Below are 20,009 nucleotides of genomic sequence, written 5' to 3'. Positions count from 1 at the left end.
TCAATGTATTAGTTGACAAAATCACCAAAAAAAAAAAAAAAAAAAAAAAAAAGAAAGAAAGAAAGGGGTGTTGTAGAAGTGAGTTTACCTATGGTCTTTTTTTGTGTATTTTTAATCCATGGTCTTAATCGTACAAATACAGCAAGTTTCAGTTTGGTTTCAAAAATAAAAAAATACAGCAAGTTTGATTACAGAAAGATAGAGCTTATCCTATCAAAAGAAGCTGGCGTGTCATGTGGCGGTGGTCACAGACTCACTGTTTAATATAGAATAAGAATAGTAGTTTGAGAAAGTAGAGGCATAAAGAAAAGGTGGCCGAAATAATAAATTTAAAAAAAGAAAAAAGTGTAAGTAATCCCATGGGTTAAACTGTTAAAGGTTGGTGACATATTAAACTGTGATTGGTATCAATCAAATGACATTTATATAAAAAAGATGTTGTTTCAATTCTAATTTTTTAGGTTAAAATTTGTAAAATTTATTGTGTCCTTTAAATTTCTCTTATCATTTATATAGTACTGTTGCAGTTGGAATGTTCAGAATATTCACAATGGCAATGTTCATGGCTTTCAATAAAGTTAAAAGCTACTGTTATTTTTGAATAGACTCAACAGGAGTCCAAGAGGCTGTTTGGATTGAGTTTTTTGATAACTCAATTCTCTGTTTCCATAACTCATAACTCAAAAATGGTGTGACCAATAGTAAAAATGTTGTTTGGCCAAACGATAACTCTGTTTCTATCACTCAATTCTCTGATTTTTGAGTTATGAGTTATGGAAACTGAAAACAACAAAAGACTGTTTTCAGTTTCCATAACTCATAACTCAATGGCATTTCCGTAAATAAACACACATGAGGGACCCACAGCCGCAACTTTTGACCACCTTTTGACTTTTTTTTTTCTTTTCCTGGGTTGGCCGTTCAGTTTTTTTTTTTTTTTTTTTTCCCTGGGTTGGCTGTTCGGTTTTTTTTTTTTTTTTTTTCTTTTCCTGGGTTGGCTGTTCGGTTTGGTTTTTTTTTTTTTTTTTTTTTATATATATATATATTAGCTTCGGTGAGTTGGGTACTAAAAAAAAAAAAAAAACTGTACTGGCTGACAGGTGTGGGACCCATGAATAGTGTGAAAAAATTGAGTGATGAAAATAAAAGTGATGTTGCCAAATGAGTGTGAAAAAATGAGTGATGAGTTATGAGTTATGAGTGATGAGTGATAAGTGATGGAAATTGAGTGACGGAAATTGAGTGATGAAAAACGCTTACCCAAACAGGCTCCAAGTGTTCAACTAGGCATGCTTCTACTTTTTTTTTTTTTTTTTAATGGGAAGCATGCTTCTACTCGTTCATCAGATTTTGTAAACAATTAGGTTAAACAAATATATAAAATTTCAACAATAAATTTCTGATTTCTATACTCTTATATGTGCATACCCTTTCCAAATTTTTAAATGAATATATCTTATTAGAAGATTAAAAGTTTCAAATACAATTTTATTAGTTGTTTATTTTATTTTTCCCGAATATATGCAAGGGAATTTATTTTCCAATCTTACATAGATGCAGTGAGCAATTGAATACCATTATTTTTTTTTTAAGGCCAACAAAACTGATTGAAACTAGCCTCAGCACAAGTATAATCTTGTTTGACATGTCTAATAATAGTTTACATTTGGAAAGACAACAAAATGAATTATAGGGTAACCTAAGAATCTTGTAGTTTAACAAATTGGTATCTTCTAGTGTTTCTAATGGAGACATAATGGTTTTAATCTCATCCTCTCCCATTATAACTATTGATTTTAAAGGAAGAAGAAGAAGAACAAGAAGAAGAAATATAGTTGTATGGTGGTCGGCCCACCACCAACAGTCCCATGGGCCATAGGGATGGTGCAACTCCCATAGTAGGCCCAACCAGTATTGCTCGGGGAGCAGATTCTCGATTAAAGGCTTCTCCGAGTCCAACTATGTTCGGAGTTCAGTCCATGGAATACCTCAATAATGCCTTTAAAAATACTGCCACCGAGCAACACTTGATGTCTATTGAGAGTCCTAAAGCCCGAAACCCCCCATTTCCAAGATGGGACCCATATACATCAGGAATAATCCTAAAGGGCCTCATCCACACGAGAAATGTTAAAGGCAATCATTGTTGACCCACTTGAGGAAGACTATAAATATGAGAAACGTAGGAGAGAAAGGGGTTAGACATTGGATAATAGAGAACTAGTGAATAGAGAGAGAACGAGTGAGGAAACACAAAATCAAAAGTGTTCGGTTAGCCTGATTAATAGTCCTTGTGGGCCTTAATCTTTATCCTGAGGAACTTCCTATTATAAGATACCCATAAACCCACGATAATAAGTAAATTGTGAGCCTAATCACATAGTTGGCCTATTAACCGAGAAACAGGTGCGCACAATAGTATAAAAGAAGGTAATTCTAGTTAGTTCAATTCATAAAATCTTGGAATGTTTTGTTGAATATAATTGCAAGAATATGTTAAAGACATATGTATAAACCCACCTCTATAGCGATGCGATACACCAAAAAAAAAAAAAAAAAAACTTGTGTATGTAGGCCTTGAGAGCTAAATCACATTAAAAATGTTGCTTAGTTTCTCTATTTGTTTATACTTTTATTACATGGTATTAGAGTGAAATCAATCTAGTTGAAATCCTCCTCAAGACAAAGCAAGGTTTTGGCTCTATTTGAATTTGATAGGGCTTGTTGCGATTTGCTTAGGGGGAGTACTATTGGTGATTTCTCACTCTCCCTTGCCTTTGAAATTTGAATGATAGGATCTATGCTTTAGGTGTCAATTTGGGCTACAAACCATAGGTAAGTACGAAGTTATGCATTATCCAACGATGTGCCCATAGTTCATGAGTAATCAATGATGCACAATTTTAAGATGTGCCCTTCTATTATTTACACACACACACAAATGTGAACGAACATCTTTGAGCAAAACTATGGGTTGAATGCTCCCTTCTTTAAGGTGTTTATGCTTCATTTATTTCAATGAAGATAGTTTTCTTGCTTTTTTTTTTTTTTTTTTTTTTTTTTTTTTTTTTGTATTTGGTAGTATTAGGAAAAACAGTTCTATATTTTTACTTTCCTTATTGAACTTGACATGAGATAGAGTTATCTCTTACTAAATTTTTTTGAAAAACAATTCTATCTTACACGAAACTAAATAAGGGAAGTTAAGACATCGTTTTCCAACTCAATGTTAATGTCAAAACAAAAAAATCTTACCAACATAAAAGTATATGTTTTCAACATCTGAGCTATAGAATAATATAGCAAGATGTTTTATTCAAGCTAATCTTTTAAGATTCATGAAATTTTCATAGGATTTATAAATATTATGATTTTTAGCTATGAATAAACTCACAAGAATCTAAATACGAATGGTATTTGAATTCTCACCAAATCTTCATTTTCATAAAATCTCAGATTCTTTTTTTATAAGATTGGTATCCACATTCACCTTTCATGTATTTGGGAGATTGAAAATTTTTGCTTTTAAATTACTGCAAATAGAGAAACACATTATTACAATGCACAATGTCCAAAGAGAAGATGATTTTAAAAAAATAATTTTTATTGAGTAAAGTTTTTGGGCCCTCCGATCTCACCTTTAACTCTTGAACTTATAAGAGGAAGAGGTTTTAGATTTTTTTTTTTTTTTTACTTGACTTGAGCTTATACATCATTGGCAATACATATATATATATTTTTAAAGAAAATTTTAACCTATTTCGTCCACTCCTGATGATAACTTTTTGTCATCAGAACAAGACACTTAATATTGTATTTATAAACCTCAGATATTTTGGGAGGAAAAAATAATTATTAGCAATAAACCAAAGATGGGGTTTCATATTCCCAAAATTCTAATTACATTACTAATCAAAACAAAGTAAACATAATAACATTCCCGAGCATTCAAACTCCCATGCATATTATCCTAAAATAGAATCGGAAGCCGGTTAGCAAAAAAAAAAAAAAAAAAGAATCGGAAGCCCAGGCATTATATATGAAAGGGAAAACCCCGGCCCAATTTTGTCAACGTCCTGGACAGGTTTCTATACGCTGATGGACTAAATCATACGCTTCTAATGTTCAAAACATATTCGACATTCCCAGTATGGCCCAAAAGGCAACCTTCAATCTGGTACTGAGGTTACCACAATTTATCAGAGTTGAGTCCCTTGAATGTCCCAATAGCCATTGGATCCCATTGAATGGTATGCATCTCTATCCATTGACAAGTACCATCCAATAGCTATTCAAATTAAATCATTTCTGGCACCCATATTAGCTCACACCATGCATGATTTGAATATTCTTTATTTCAAGAAAAAAAAAAAAAAACTACTATTGTTTCTATTCATCACAATCCACACCCATTTTCTAAAACCACGAAAATCTGAATTTAAGGTAAGCTAAATCAGTCATTTTGCTTAAAACTCACATTGTAGTTCAGACGCAATAAATTAATAGTATAAAGTATAAACCAACATATTTTTGTTTCACAAAAGAAACTCATCTATAAGCCTCATCTAGTGCTAAACAGACAAACATTAATCAGGCAGCTCAAACTCGGTTGTACCCCACAGATTTGCTGAAGAGCTGCCGTATATAGATAACTTGCAGACCACTTGCAATAGCCAGCAAAAGATACTCTCCAACAGTGTAGAATATAACACGATTTCGGGTGCTCTCGTTTGCTGCAGCAGAAACACAGTGGTAAGTAATTGGTAAGAAGTTGTCATTTTGCCCAACATAAAATCTTGAAAATGATCTTGTGAATCGATGGAATATAGGAATAGATATATTCAGAAGCAGCAAAACAACAAACAAGAAGCACATTAAAGATGTCTAGGACCAACTAAATAATGAGTTAGTGATTCATCTTTGACATTTTAGACAGGTACAATGAACAAGCAACAAGGTTGGGATATTGTAGCATTGCCACTTCCCACATGGAAAAGGCTCTTTGCTTAATGGTTTACTACCAGACGCCCTATCAAGCTCCTCAAAGAGTTTCTACCACCATAATATACAATCACCCATCTAGGTTTTCTTGATAGATATGAGGAATAAGGAAAGAAATAAAGAAAATATTGCATTCCTTAAGAGATGTAATTCTGGTGCCCTTGTATGGATTGTGGAATGACCATAGTTTGTAGAAAGATTATGCCCACCAACAGCATCTAAATTATTCAGCTAAAATCATCTTTCTTAAGAACTTTGTTTGAAAAGTGGTGTTTTGGGTCAAATTGAGATACATTCCATCATAGATTTCCCTGATTCTCTTTCATTTAGATGTAATTATCTCTTTTTGTATCTCTTCAAGACTACTTTGTATACCCATGTGTATGTGAGGCAGTTCTTTTTTCAACAAAATATCATTACTTATATATATATATATACATATATGGATTTAACAAACAATTTTAAGGCTTACAAGTGAATTAACAGTAAATTACGGTAGAGGGCATGCATCATGCATTTTTTGATACAACGAGGAAATGAATCTATCCATGTTATTAACAGCTTTATGTTACTGATGCTAAAAACATCATGTTATGCATATTTACTGAACATTTCCCTGAACTTGCACACAAAAATGAGAGTTTATATTTTCCCTGCAGTAATCACAAAAGCAAATACATGGCTGTCTAGTGTCAGACACAGAAAAGACAAAAGGGGTGCAACCATAGCAGATGGGAAATAAATTCTGTCCATGAATTAGGCATATATCTAGAATTGCTTGTAAAACACCACAAAAGGACATGATTATTTCAAACCATGATCATCAGTTAAATTAATAGAAAAGAGAACTACTTACTATGACGATGCCGAGTATCACGTGCTTTTAAGTACTTCTGCTCTGCTGTAACAGACTCCAATGCCTCTCTCAGCTCAGCAATTTTAACATTTACTGGGTCCAAATGTTCTGAAAAGCCACCGGGTAATGTTAAAAGGTAGGGCAAAACAAGAGCGGGCGTATCAGCCTCAAACATGTTGTTTGGGCAAATAGCGCTTCATTAAAATAATCGGTAAATTTTATTTCTTATAAAATTTCATATTTGAATATATATAGATGATGGTAGACTATCAGAATCATCTAATAACAACAAATTGTCAGAGATTTTAACAAACCATCTTTGGCAAGGTCATGCTCATTGGGAATATGACCGACATGAATGTAGAAAGAAACAGTCTCTGGTGTTGAGTAAGGATTATGAAAACAGAATTTGTACATTCCGCTTCGTGGGGCCTTGAAGTCAAACTTGTCCCCAGAAACACCCTTTAAACTTTGCACCACGTTACCTGCGGGAGATGTCACCTGCACAAAACACCACAATTAGGATGTATTATTCATAAATGACTAATTTGAGACTAAATATAAAAACTCCTTCAACTACCAATGTCCCTTTGGCCTATTGGCATTTCCACCACCATGGTGGGTATACTTCCAGTGTTTGATCCCCCCCATCTTCACTTAGCAAACACAAACACACACACGCACACACGCACACAAAGAACTCTTTCAACTTTTCCTCCTTTTTTATTTTATTATTAAGTTATTTATAAGTGGGCAGAACATCATTCAAACTTCTTAGGCATTGTTTGATAGAGAGGATAGAAAAGTGAGAGGAAAGATGTAAGGAGGATGGGAAAAAAAAAGGGAAAGAAGAGAAAATACCAAACAAGAGAAAATAATCATCTCTTCTTATTTCCTTCCTTTCACTTTTCTACTCTACCAAACAAGAGAAAATACCAATCCATCTTCTATTTTGTCTCCATCCTTTTCTGTCCTCACTTTTTTTGTCCTACCCAATGCACCTTACAAGAGGGATTATCGGCCAAATCTTTTGCATCATTAAAAATTCACTAGAACTTTATTTCTCAAGTCACTATGAGAGTTTATGATTCAACACCAAGTAGTCAAATTAATCATTAGAAGACATCCAAACACATCTAATTAAAGATATCAGTGTTAATCTTGGATTTGGGGACAACAGAAGCAAATCAAATCCTCAACAGTCTAGTCAGGGTTGACCTAGTGTATTATTTTCTGCTGTTCTATTCTATTCAAAGTCATACACTATATTATATGCCCTAACTAGCCCTTGCCCGCTTCTGAATGCAGCTGGGGTTCGATGCAATGCACCGCTAGTAGGGGAAACCCTGTGTATTTGTATTGGATCCATTGATGATATAGTGACGACAATAGCAGCAAATACGATATCAACAATATTGTGTCTAAAGCAAACCTTAAAATCATAAACTCACAATACAGATTGAAACGCATACAGAACACTACAACTACAAGTTGTAGTTTTGTTATGGATAGAATCGAAAAACATAAAACACCTTCTTCTATTTCTAACAAAGCTATAAATTTGTTGATGCAAAAGATAACATAGCACTCAAATCCTTGAATTGCAAAACACATCCCTCACATAAAAGTAGCATCAATTCCCAAATTACACGCTTAGAACAAATCTATGCAACAACTGAAATCAAAAAACAAAAAAATAAAGTTACAAAATTTCTTTATTTCGTGATTTCCTAAACTGAATTTGAGCTTAGATTTGTCTTTTTCCCCACAAGAAATCATAATAAATCTAGGGCAACCAATCAAAATGAAAAAAAAAAAAAAAAAATTGAATCTTTATTTAAAAAATCAAAAGTGAATTGAGGCTAAAAAGAAAAGATTAGCGTAGGAAGAGAAGAGATTAGCGAGTGTACGGTGAAATCGATGCCGGGGTGATCGGAGCTCCAGAAGATGTCGTGGTCAACCACCACGAAATTTCCTGAAACGGTGTCGCCTTCGTAGAGAACGTACTCGTACACGCACTCGACCTCGTTTACCGTCACCGATAAAGAGGATATTTTTCCAGTCAAGCTCAATAGTACCATTACCATCACCATCCACGTCTTCTTCTCAGACCTTACCTCCATTTTCCTGATTCTCCTTCCTTCAATTTTGTGGGTGGGTTTCAATTCTCACTTTCAATTTCTTCTCAGATTTCAAGGACAAGAAGGAAACACATTCTTAAAGAGTGCGTTTCGGTTTCGGTTTCGGTTTCGGAGAGTAATGTGTGTCCCCACTGACTCACGCCTTCACTAATCACAACTCGCCATGTGGCGAGTTGTGGCGTCGATACGACACCGTGTAGCTTGGGGTCCTCAAACGATGTCGCTTTTTTTTTTTGGGTCTTAATTTAATTAGACGGTGTCGTTTTTATTTTCTGAAAATGCAGACGTTGATACGACATAGTTTTAAGGTTGGGGCCACCAAATCATTGGTCATACTCAATATATATATAGCGCGTTGCAGCTGCACGGTCTGGGAGTTACTAAAAATAGAAACATGTTAAAAAAGTAAAAAAATGATCCAAGTGTCAGAAGTCTGAACCAACGATAAATTGTGACTTTGTTGTAATAGCTAGGTAGCTGGATTTCACAAAACAGTGTTTGAGTCCGAGAGTTAACAATGGAAGTGAAGCTGCTGCAGCATCAGATCCAAATCCCATCACCATTACTCAAACTGGGCACTCAGGGATTAGAGGTCAGCCTCGAACTCGATCAGCCTCTTCGATCTTTCTTTTTCTTTAAATTTCATAGCTACCAGTCGAGCTAGCTAGCAGTTGCACAGTTTGGATACATATGTGAATATGATAATACCATTAGATGCGAGAGTTGAGTTGGCTACTCATCACTACTCTCTTCTTTCATCATCATCTTTCATTGAAACAATAATCAATACACGGCCCCCACACAAGATTTGCATGCTCTTCTGATTTCTGATTTTCAATTTAACGATCACCTGCGTTACATATATTGTCTCTAAACATTTTTACTTTTCAGTTTTTCCGTTTGTTTCCTCATTTTTTAATTTACGCTAATTTAAAACTGCTATCATTCCTATACATGCATATATATATATATATATAAAACATAAGTCTCCGACTTCCAAATCCTCATGGATCCTTTTCTGCTAAGTAGGTTTCTAAATTGGGCTTTGGATGTGTTGGACTATCGGGACTATAAAACACTCCTCTCTCTCATGCAGCTGGATGTTCAGTTATTAAGGAAGCATTTGATAGGGGCATCACTTTCTTTGATACATCAGATCTTTATGGCCATAATCATGATAATGAAATCATGGTTGGAAAGGTAATTATTTAATATTTCTGTATATTTTTTGAAATTTTAACCAGAATTATGACATTAAATGACCATTTTTCATTAGTGTGCGAGTGTAACACAGCGAATTTTTCACAAGAAATAGAATACTTTTATTCCAAGAAGAATAGCATAAGAGTGCTTGAGTTACATCCTCTAATTTTATATAGGCACATATAGATAAATCCTAATTCGTGTTAAGTACGAATTTAGAAAAAAAAAAATGTAAATTTGAGATAATCACATAAATTGATACTACTTACCCTAAGAAATGTCATAAAGCCCACAATACTCAATTTTGAGTTCTAAAACAAAAATGATAAAAAAAAAAGGAATAAAAATTTCATAAATTACAAATTTGTTAAATCTAATCAAGGAATTTGGGAAAAAAACAACTGAAATCATGGCAAAAAGCCATGAGTTTTGCTCTCACATCATTTCTTTTCAGTTTGCCAAATTTCATGCGATTCTATCATTAGTGTTTGGAATTTCTATTACTACCATGACCCACTTTTGTATTGGGATTAATGATAGTCCCCTTGATTAATGAAGGCTTGGTTTATTAATTCCACGTTAGTACTGTGGATCAAACCAGTACCAAATGTTTTGATTTTTCAAATTTTTATTGTTATATTCAATGCGTCCTTCTCCCACTTTCACAAGGGAGGTTTATGGAGAAGTTGCTTGAGTTGTTGGGCACGAGCAAGGCAAAGCAAGTAAAAATATCATTCACACATCACTTGTTGTTGTGTGAATAAGTAACTAAAACATGCTTTGTGCAGTCCAAACATGGATTAAATTCAAGAGCAAATTTATTAAAAGAAGTATATTAACTTTTGATGGGGAAAATACACTTTTAAACCCTATAATTTAGAGGGTGCAAAAATCGAAGTTGGCCTGAATCCACTATGAAAGAATCCACTATGAAAGAATCGAAGTTGTTCAACAGGACTTAGACCATTAACATCCTATTGCTACCCACTAGTAGAAACTTACTGACACGACCACGTGCAAGCTCCGAAACCACAGACTTCTTCTTTCTAGGATTCTCCAACAAGTACAAGCACACCCGTTTGTGTTTCTTTAAGTTCTTATGGCAACAACTGAATGATCATCAAGTTCTTGAATGAATCTCCTTCTTGATAATCCTAAACTTGTGTAAAGGAAAACTCCTCACAGATTTCACAAGAGATTTATACAAAAAGCAATATGAGCAACACAAAAACGTGGCTAGGGTTTGCCTTATATACCTAGGGCAAATTAGAAAAGCCTAAATGTTTTAAAACAAAACTAGGGCTGAGTTGGAATTCTGCAGAAAACGCATTTGACCCGATTTTCGATTGATCGAATCAGGCCGAGAAGCATAAATAAATTCTGCATCAGCTTATTCCAACTTTACATACATGAACCAACTTTGAGCAAGTCTAAACACGACTAAACATATTGTTTTGATCATGGTTTGCCAACAATACACATTAGAGTTCTAAATACATAAAATCCTAAGTATTTAAAACCTAACAATTTTTATCCCATTTTAATGCTGATTCTTAAGTTTATTTATACTTTTCTGTTCTTGATTATTCTGAAACCCCTTTAAGATATAATTTGTGCTGCATGATTCAAGTGAACTGCCACCTGTTTATAACTTGCAGGGAGCTTGGTATTGGAATAGTTGCATACAACCCTCTTGGCCGTGGGTTCTTTGCTGGGAAGGCAGTTCTTGAGAGCTTGCCTACTGAGAGTGTATTGGTATGTGTTGAGGGCCAAAATTTCACAAGAAAGCTCATTCCATGAAAAGTATGGAAAGACCATGGGTCTTAACAAAAGAAGGCCCAATTAATGAAGTTAAGAAGACCCAATTCAAGTAGCAAGAAAAATCAACATCAAGGCCCTATGTATGTTCAAATTTCCAGCAAAAAGACCATTAAAAAAAACCAAGCAAAGTCCAGTGAAAGAATTGGGCCAGGATACCTAGAGGCTGCCAGAGGCTCGGGATCCTCGGGACGTGCAGCACAGCTAACGTGGGATTGAGACAGCTCAAAAGGGGTACCACGAATTACAAGAAATGAAGAACAGATATGTCCTTCTCAAGCACCCAGTGGTGCAGCAAAGAACCAAAGAGCTTGGAGAGTGACAATTCATGAACAAAAGGCTGGTACCTCGGGGAATCCAGAATGAAGAATTATAAGGGGAAGTGGCTGGGAAAATCTTCAACCTAGCAGAAATGGATTCCACTCACCTGGGAAAAATCACAGCAAGGAAAGACAACCAAAAGCTGAGTCTGAAAAGTAAGAAACCTTGAAAAAAGATGGATTGAAAGTTAGCTACCCAAGGACGCCCCGGAATGGAAAGTCAGCAAGTGACTTTTAGAGAAATAGCACTAAAAGATGAAAACTATCAGAAACAGAGAAAGAACCAGCCATTAAAGTGGCTGACATAACAGTGGCTCTGGTACCTAGGGAGCCAAAGGGGGAGAATCAGAGGTATCCAAACCCTAAAATGACACTATAAAAGGGGAAGACAGCCAACAAATAAAGGGAATTCAGAAATAGGGAATCATAATAAGAATCGTTGAGAAAACTCTATCAAAAACTCAAAGAAAGAAGAAAACAGTGCTCGGTATCCCAGAAACAACCACTATAGAACATACTTGGATTCAAAGGGATTCAAACTTTGCAAGTCTTAGAGGCTTAGATAGCCATCTAAGTCTGTAATTTTTGAGCTTATTGGACCTTGTAACATGTCTTAGTGAGCACATTGTAATCCATAATTAAGAAAAATAATGAAATATCTCATATTGATTTGAGGATTTCTAACAATTACTTCGAGTATTTCTTTATTATATTATCTTCCTTTACTGCTTCTTGCTGCTCAATACATATATTCTTGCTTGTTAGTTTTTCTTTTTACTCAGCCAAAAGCTGAGTCCTTTTACCGGGGTCCTCACTTCAACTTGGGCCTTGGACACACTTAGCCTCCAAAGAAATATATGCCAAAACATACACACATCAGATATCTCTCTCTCTCACAAAAATCCTTCTCACCTAACCATCTTGGAAGGTAATGCCCAAGCAAAGCCACTCGGACTTGAGTTCCAAATCCCACAAGTTTTGTGCAAAAGCACTAAGTCTGTGAGAATTGGGGCCAGGATCCTCATGACTGAATCATTATCATGAAATTCATTTACATATATGTATATGTATTAAAATATATATCATAATCTAAGAAACTAACAATTATTTGAAGATATGCGTATTGTATAGTTGTTCTTGTGTAGGACCTATAGAGGTAAAGGGAAAGGACAAAACTCCATTGCATAACAAGCATGGAAAAAGATTTTATAGTGTAGAGAATCAGTATTCTAGGTTCTTACAGGCCTAATACGCCCCGGGATCCCACGACAGTACGTCTGGGGTACCAAGTGAATGAATTCTTTTAAATGTTTATACGATAAAAGATAAGCCTTAAATATTCTATTTCAATCTCTTTCTCATTGTGAATATTATGAATATTTATTTTATTTATTTTGTAAGAGTAAATGGTCATTTTATGATACTAAAACACTTATAATGATATTTTATTGCTTAGGAGGAATCGCATTTTTGCCTTGAGGAGATTTATGTGACTTGCGCACAACTTGGTTCGTAATCAGCCCCCATTTAGCTGCGGTGAACCAAGCCTAGTCCACCAAACTACAACTATTTGGCCCAGGATCCTTTGGCCTGTGTGCTAAAGAAAAAAAGCACTCTCATAGTATGTTACATGAAATAAAATGTAGTCTTAACTTTCTGCTTTCGTGGAATCACTTTGTCGTGCATATATATTGCATAATGCATATGGATAGTAAGTAATCTTAATTTTTGCTAAAGACAGAATCTCTTACTAGCATGAAAATATTAGTGAATGACTTCTTCTTCTTTTTTTTTTTTTTTTTTTTTTTTTTTTTGGGTTTGTAACATGAATACTGGAATGTGCTTTTAAAAGTCATATCTATGTTCTTGTCACAGAATACATTTCCAAGGTTCAATGGGGAGAATTTAGAGAAGAACAAAATTCTTTATAGCAAACTTGCTAAACAGGCTGAAAAGCATGCCTGTGCTACTCCTCAACTGGCTTTAGCATGGCTTCTCCATTAGGGTGACGACATCATCCCAATCCCTGGTGTAATTGACATTTTCAATTTCTATTTTTTTTCTTCGTATAATTAACTTAATAATAGTTTTATTCATTAGCATGCAAAATGAATTTCTAATAATTATTTATCTAGTTTGATGTATTTCTGTTTTAATATATTTATGAGAAAGAAACTACAATTTTTCTTTATCAAACTGTGCCTATATTCTATATATTATCTTGATTGATAAGCACTGCTTTTAGGCATTTTTTGAGATTTTTATCCCATGGATGATTTTTCTTCTTTCTCTATCTTGTTGATGTTATACAGGCACAACTAAAGTTAGAAACCTTGATACCAACATTGGTTCCTTGGCTGTAAAGCTCTCTGAAGATGATTTGAAAGAAATTTGTGACGCTGTGCCCATTGATGAAGTTGTTGGCCATAGACTAATAGCCCTTCCTCAGTATGCTTGGAAGTTTGCATATATCCCACCAAAGTAATCACAAACTATTGTCATAAAGGCAGACCAATATTTGATGGTGTCACAAAAAACACCAACTCCTGAACTCGTCCATATGGCTCGTCCAATAAAAGACCAGCAAAGGCGAACCAGGCAAACAAGGTGATCATCCCAAGCTTCCAGGTTGACCTCGTCCGTCTTTAGATGGACGAGGTCCCATGGGAAGCTTGTCCATCCTTAGTCATTTGGACAAGGACGACCCGTCCTTGATAGTCTCGTCCGTCCTTGATGAAGGATGGACGAGTTCATTGGATTGAACTACTAAGTGCCAAATTCTCCATGGAACGCAAGTCCAACTGAGGTAACTTCCATGGCGGTTATGGAAGTTACCTCCAAAATCTCCGGACTCCTCGACATTAGGAACGGTTATTAAACAGATAACCGTTCCACACATACTATATAAGGATTCTTCGATGAGAAGGTAAGGCATTCAGACATTTTTATTCAAGAAATCACTCCCTTCTCACAGAGAATTCCAAGTTCACTAACTTCACCATCGGAGGACTTTTGGCCGGTCCCCACCGGTCTCCTCTGATTTAGTGTTCTTGTTTTCAGGATCCAACCCAAAGATCATCAGCGCTCGAGACTTATCAACCTACTGATATCCAAGGAACTATCAGTTGGTGCCGTCTGTGGAAAGAAGATTGTTTTACAGTTTACTTCTCCGTGACAAAAGGTTGATGGTTCGGACCAGATCGAAGGCTACTAGCCCAGGCCATTAGGGAAGTAGGGATGCTTCAAGTAACCCTCATCGCGATCGCCAATCTGCACCGGTCATGCAGACATCATCTGTCCAACATGTGCAATCTATGGCGGAGTTGACTCGCCAAAATCAAGAGTTAAGAATGAAGATTAATTTGAGGAGGCAGACACGTGAAGAATAAGGACAAACACAGAGTCATAGTGATAGAGAAAATACTGAAATTGGAAGTCAGTTAAGAGGCACCACTTCACGAATGGTACCACACTTGAAAAAAGAGATGGACCAAATGAAGAAAGTCATGGAGGAAATGAAAGAGAATATGAGAAGGGCAAATCCAATAGAAGATTTGGTTCACAGAACTGATTCCTCCTTTACGGCTTCCATCAACGGTCACCCTCTACCATCAAAGTTCAAGTTGCCTTCTCTGGATTCGTATAATGGAACACTCGACTCGTTTGATCACATCGCCACCTTTAAGACCACCATGCATCTTCAAGGGGTGTCCAACAAAATAATGTGTAGAGCCTTCCCTACTACCCTCATAGGCCCAACACGAGTTTGGTTCAACAAAATACCCCAAAATTTGGTAAGTTCTTTTGAAGAGTTGAGCAAGTTGTTTGTTAATAATTTCATTGGCGGACAGAGGCACAAGCGTTCCTCGTCCAACTTGTTGACCATAGAGCAGGGGGAGAACGAGAGCTTGCGGTCGTTTATCACCCGTTTCAACAGAGAAGCCCTGAGTGTGGACGAAGCAGATGACAAGCTCCTATTGGCGGCCTTCCATAATGGGGTGAATTCGGATTTGTTTATACATAAACTCTATGAAAAAGAGCCACAGTCCATGGCCGAACTTATCCATTCGACTCAAAATTTTATGAACGCAGAAGACGCGATCATTGCTAAGAAGAGGAAGAGATCTGAGAGAGTAGAGGCAAACCCTAGTCGCCATCCTGAGCAAGGCTCTCGTTCAAAGAAGGGACAGACGGAAGAAAGGAAAGACCGAGATAATAAGAAGCCAGGCTCTTCAACACCGAACCAGTAATATACCCCTTTGAATATGCCACTTGAGCAGGTCCTTATGCAAATCAAGGATGATCCTTCCTTGAAGTGGCCGGAGAAAATGAAGGGAGATCCCAATAAGCGCAATAGGAACAAGTATTGTCGCTTCCATAGGAATCTTGGTCATAATACAGACGAGTGTTTTGATTTAAAGCAGCAAATTGAAAGTCTCATAAGGCAAGGGAAGTTGAGGAATTTCCTTGGACGAGACCACAGGGACGAGAAACTGAAAGGAAAGATGGAAGAATCATTGCGACCACCGCTCGGAGAAATAAGAGTCATTATAGGGGGAAGCTCGACAGGCCAGTCGTCTAAGTCCAAGAAAGCATACTTGAAGGTAGTGCAGAGCGTTCAACTTTCTGGATGATCTCCGAGAGCAAGGTCCATGGATGAACAAGCGATCACCTTCACGGACGAAGACGCTAAGAGAATTCATCACCCACATGATGATGCTATCATCATCTCCTTACTAATTGCTGGCTACACAACTAGAAGAGTCCTAGTGGATAACGGAAACTCGACGGACATTTTATATTATCCAGCTTTTCAGCAGATGAGGTTAGGACGAGACCAGCTCTGTCCAGTAAACTCTCCCCTAGTAGGTTTTAGTGGAATGAAGGTACAACCCGTGGGTACTATTTCCTTATTAGTGGTAGTGGGGGCATACCCACAACAAATCACCAAGGATGTGAACTTCCTTGTGGTAGATTGTTCATCCTTTTACAACGCCATAATTGGAAGACCAACTTTAAATAGTTGGAAGGCTGTTACCTCTACTTACCACCTATCAGTCAAGTTTCCAACAGAACACGGAGTAGGGCAGGTACAAGGAGACCAACTAGTAGCAAGGGAATGTTACCTGGCCATGTTGGCCATGGAAGAACAAGTTCAAGCCATGAATATTGAAGAAAAGAGAGTTGTAGTAGAGCCTACTGAAGCATTGGAAGATATTTTCTTGGACGACAATAACCCTAAGAGGTGTACCAGGGTTGGAGCAGATCTAGAGGAGAAGATTAAGAAGGACCTCGTCCAGTTTTTGAAGAAAAATATTGATGTGTTTGCTTGGAGTCATGAGGACATGCCGGGTATAGACTCTAGTGTTATTACCCACCTTCTGAATGTATATCCTTCCTCCAAGCCAATGCGACAAAAGAAGAGGGTGTTTGCCCCTGAGAGGGATGATGCTATCAAAGACGAAGTCCAAAAGTTGATTGTGGTGAAGTTTATTCTCGAAGTGTACTATCCGGATTGGTTGGCCAATGTAGTAATGGTCAAAAAGGCAAACGGCAAGTGGAGAATGTGCGTAGATTTCACTGACTTAAACAAGGCTTGCCCCAAGGATAGTTATTCGTTGCCACGCATTGACCAGTTGGTAGACTCTACTACGGGCCACAAATTGCTTAGTTTCATGGATGTTTTTTCTAGATACAATCAGATAAGGATGGACGAGGCAGACCAAGAGAAAACATCCTTTGTCACCAGTCAAGGCTTATTCTGTTATAAGGTAATGCCATTTGGCTTAAAGAATGCAGGGGCGACATATCAGAGATTGGTCAACCACATGTTTCGTCCGCAGATTGGGCGGAATATGGAAGTCTATGTAGATGACATGCTAGTGAAGAGTCAGGATGAAGGTAGGCATCTAGACGACCTGCAGGAGACATTTGACACACCAAGACAGTATCGCATGAAACTGAATCCTAGCAAATGTGCTTTTGGAGTATCATTAGGGAAATTCCTTGGCTTTATGGTCTCCCACAGGGGAATTGAAGTGAATCCTGATAAAATTCAAGTAATACTAGACATGAAGCCTCCGCAAAATACCAAAGAAATCCAACCCTCACTGGATGAGTTACCACACTTAACAGGTTTGTCTCTAAAACCACTGACAAATGTTTGCCATTTTTTAAGGTTCTTAGAAAAGCATTCGAATGGACCGATGAGTGTCAGAGAGCTTTCGAAGATTTGAAGGCATACCTTACCATGGCTCCATTACTGAGTCCGTCCGTGGTGGGAGAGGAGTTGTATTTATACTTAGCAGCAACCCCGCATGCCGTGAGTTCAGCATTGATCAGAGAAGAAGATAAGTGTAAAGACTTGTGTACTATACGAGTAAGGCATTGAGGGGAGCGGAAGGACGGTATCCACAAATGGAGAAATTAGCCTTTGCATTGATCACTGCTTCCAGGAAGCTGAGGCATTATTTCCAAGCACATGTCATTAATGTCATGACAGATCATCCACTCAAGAAGGCGATGAATAGACTAGAAGCTGCAGGACAATTGATCCAGTGGGTTGTAGAGCTCAGTGAGTTTGACATTAGATATCAACCAAGGCATGCCATAAAAGCTCAAGCACTAGCAGATTTCATTGCGGAGTTTACCGCAAATCATGATGAGACAGAGGACAGTAAGAGATGGGTTGTCCATGTGGATGGTTCGTCTACACGGCATGCAGGTGGAATTGGTGTGGTCCTACAATCCCCAGAAGGAGACAAACTGAAACATAAGGTTCGTCTGCAGTACCAAGCAACTAACAATGAAGTCGAGTATGAAGCCCCTCTCAAAGGGCTAGAATTAGCCAAGTCTGTGGAAGCCAAGTCTATACTCGTCTTGGGGGATTCTCAGTTGGTTATGGGGCAAGTAAATGGGATGTATGAGGCAAAGGAAAAACGGATGAGAAAATACCTTAGTAGGGTGATCCGCCTTATGAAAAGATTTGAAAAGGTTGACTTTGTTCAAATCCTAAGGGAGGAGAACGTGGAAGCTAATACCATAGTAAAAGTAGCCTTAGCAAATGAATCTATGGATGAATTTGATGAAGTTCAGTATATGCCAAGTATAGATATCCCAGAAGTATAACAGGTGGAGAGCAGAGGAAATTGGATGACCCTGATTATATCATACTTGAGAGATGGACGACTACCAGAAGAGAAGGACGAAGCCAGGAAGTTGAGGGTGAGATCGGCTAGGTACATTCTTATGGACAAAGTGCTATACAAGAGAGGTTTTTCTCAACCTTATCTTAGATGCTTGGCTCCGGACGAAACAAACTACGTACTGAGAGAAGTTCATGAGAGAGTGGGTGGCAATCACTCAGAAGCCAAGTCACTTGTCCACAAGGTCGTCCATGCAAGGTATTACTGGCCAAATATGCAAGCTGATGCTAAAGCATACGTCAAGGTCTGTGACCAATGCCAACGGTTTAGTAACGTCCCCAGACAACCATTAGAGTACCTCACCCCGATGATGGCACTGTGGCCCTTTGCACAATGGGGACTAGACATTTTGGGTCCCTTCCCTCTAGGCACAAGGCAGATGAAGTTTTTAGTGATGGGCATCGATTATTTCACCAAATGGGTGGAAGCTGAATCGTTAGCAAATATCACACAATAGAATGTAAAAAATTTCATGTGGAAGAACATTGTGTGTAAATTTGGAGTGCCTAAGGTATTGGTGTCTGATAACGGACAACAATTTGACAATGCACTCTTCAGGGACTTTTGTATACACTTTGGAATTCAGAATCATTATTCCTCACCTGCACACCCCCAAGCCAACGGCCAAGCTGAAGTTACAAACCGATCCTTGTTGAAAATCATCAAGACTCGGCTTGAGGGGGCAAAGAGAGTATGGTCAGGTTAGTTACCAGGTGTTCTATGGGCGTACAGGACCACAGTGAGAACCCCTACGGGGGAAACTCCTTTCAAGCTAGCCTATGGAAGCGAATCAGTCATACTTGCGGAAGTACATATGACCAATCACAGGGTGATGATGTATCAAGACAAGGATAATGAGGAGCAACTCCATTTGAACCTTGATCTGATAGACAAGGTAAGGGCAGATGCAGAGCACAGGCAGCAAAGTACAAGAGCCTTATGGCTAGGCAGTACGATGCAATGGTGAAGCCAAGGCGTTTCAACATAGGAGATCTTGTCCTGAGAAAGGTCTCTTTGGCAACCAAAAACCTAGCACATGGGAAATTGGGCCCAAATTGGGAAGGACCCTATAGAGTTATCAACTGTAAAAAGCAAGGATCCTACTACTTGGAGGCCCTGGACGGGAGAAAATTGGAACATTCTTGGAATGTGAAGCACCTGAGGAGATACTATCAATAAAAGTGATCCTAGACGAAGTATTACTATGGACAAGCTTGGACCTTGTCCGTCTACTCATGTTCTACTTATGTTTGATGCTGTGTGTTTGCTACTACTTATATTTGATGTTGTTTGTGTTTGATACTACTACTTTATTGTTTATAATGTTGTGTCATGGTTATGGATGAAGTTATGGAGTACTTATTAAATAAAAAGGCATTAGTATGTATGTGCCTTATCTGTAAACGATATTTATGTTATGTACAAAATGTTGTGTGAATTTTAAATCTCCATGCTATTCTCGTTC

At 37.4% G+C, this 20,009-nt stretch overlaps 2 protein-coding genes and 1 pseudogene across 2 annotated transcripts; 2 read left to right on the top strand and 1 right to left on the bottom strand.

The window, feature by feature from the left end:
* Positions 1–4,412: 4,412 nt before the first annotated feature.
* LOC126689527 (transmembrane emp24 domain-containing protein p24beta3) lies at positions 4,413–8,063 on the bottom strand. The gene is made up of 4 exons (XM_050384768.1): positions 7,768–8,063; positions 6,172–6,358; positions 5,858–5,965; positions 4,413–4,733 (listed from the first exon to the last, which is right to left on the bottom strand). Exons 1-4 carry the CDS (start codon positions 7,978–7,980, stop codon positions 4,600–4,602), a joined length of 642 nt encoding a protein of 213 aa, XP_050240725.1. The 5' UTR covers positions 7,981–8,063; the 3' UTR covers positions 4,413–4,599.
* Positions 8,064–9,172: 1,109 nt separating this feature from the next.
* LOC126690377 (perakine reductase-like) lies at positions 9,173–13,824 on the top strand (annotated as a pseudogene).
* Positions 13,825–15,061: 1,237 nt separating this feature from the next.
* On the top strand, positions 15,062–15,589 carry LOC126690376 (uncharacterized). Its single transcript, XM_050385481.1, has one exon. It carries the CDS (start codon positions 15,062–15,064, stop codon positions 15,587–15,589), a length of 528 nt encoding a protein of 175 aa, XP_050241438.1.
* The last annotated feature ends 4,420 nt before the right edge of the window (positions 15,590–20,009 follow it).

Source organism: Quercus robur, chromosome 6 (genome assembly GCF_932294415.1).
Source record: "Quercus robur chromosome 6, dhQueRobu3.1, whole genome shotgun sequence".
Classification (NCBI taxonomy): Eukaryota; Viridiplantae; Streptophyta; class Magnoliopsida; order Fagales; family Fagaceae; genus Quercus; species Quercus robur.
Note: the sequence above shows the minus strand (reverse complement) of the source record. Positions and strands in the feature narration are given on the sequence as shown.

Bases quoted from the DNA above. Each gene is read 5' to 3' on its own strand.
- LOC126690376 (XM_050385481.1), top strand. From the start codon at position 15,062: ATGTGTAGAGCCTTCCCTACTACCCTCATAGGCCCAACACGAGTTTGG.
- LOC126689527 (XM_050384768.1), bottom strand. From the start codon at position 7,980: ATGGAGGTAAGGTCTGAGAAGAAGACGTGGATGGTGATGGTAATGGTA. The intron at 6,359-7,767 runs GTACACTCGCTA...TGTTTTGTGCAG, and splicing joins ACCCCGGCATCGATTTCACC to GTGACATCTCCCGCAGGTAA. The intron at 5,966-6,171 runs GTTTGTTAAAAT...GTGGCTTTTCAG, and splicing joins GCATGACCTTGCCAAAGATG to AACATTTGGACCCAGTAAAT.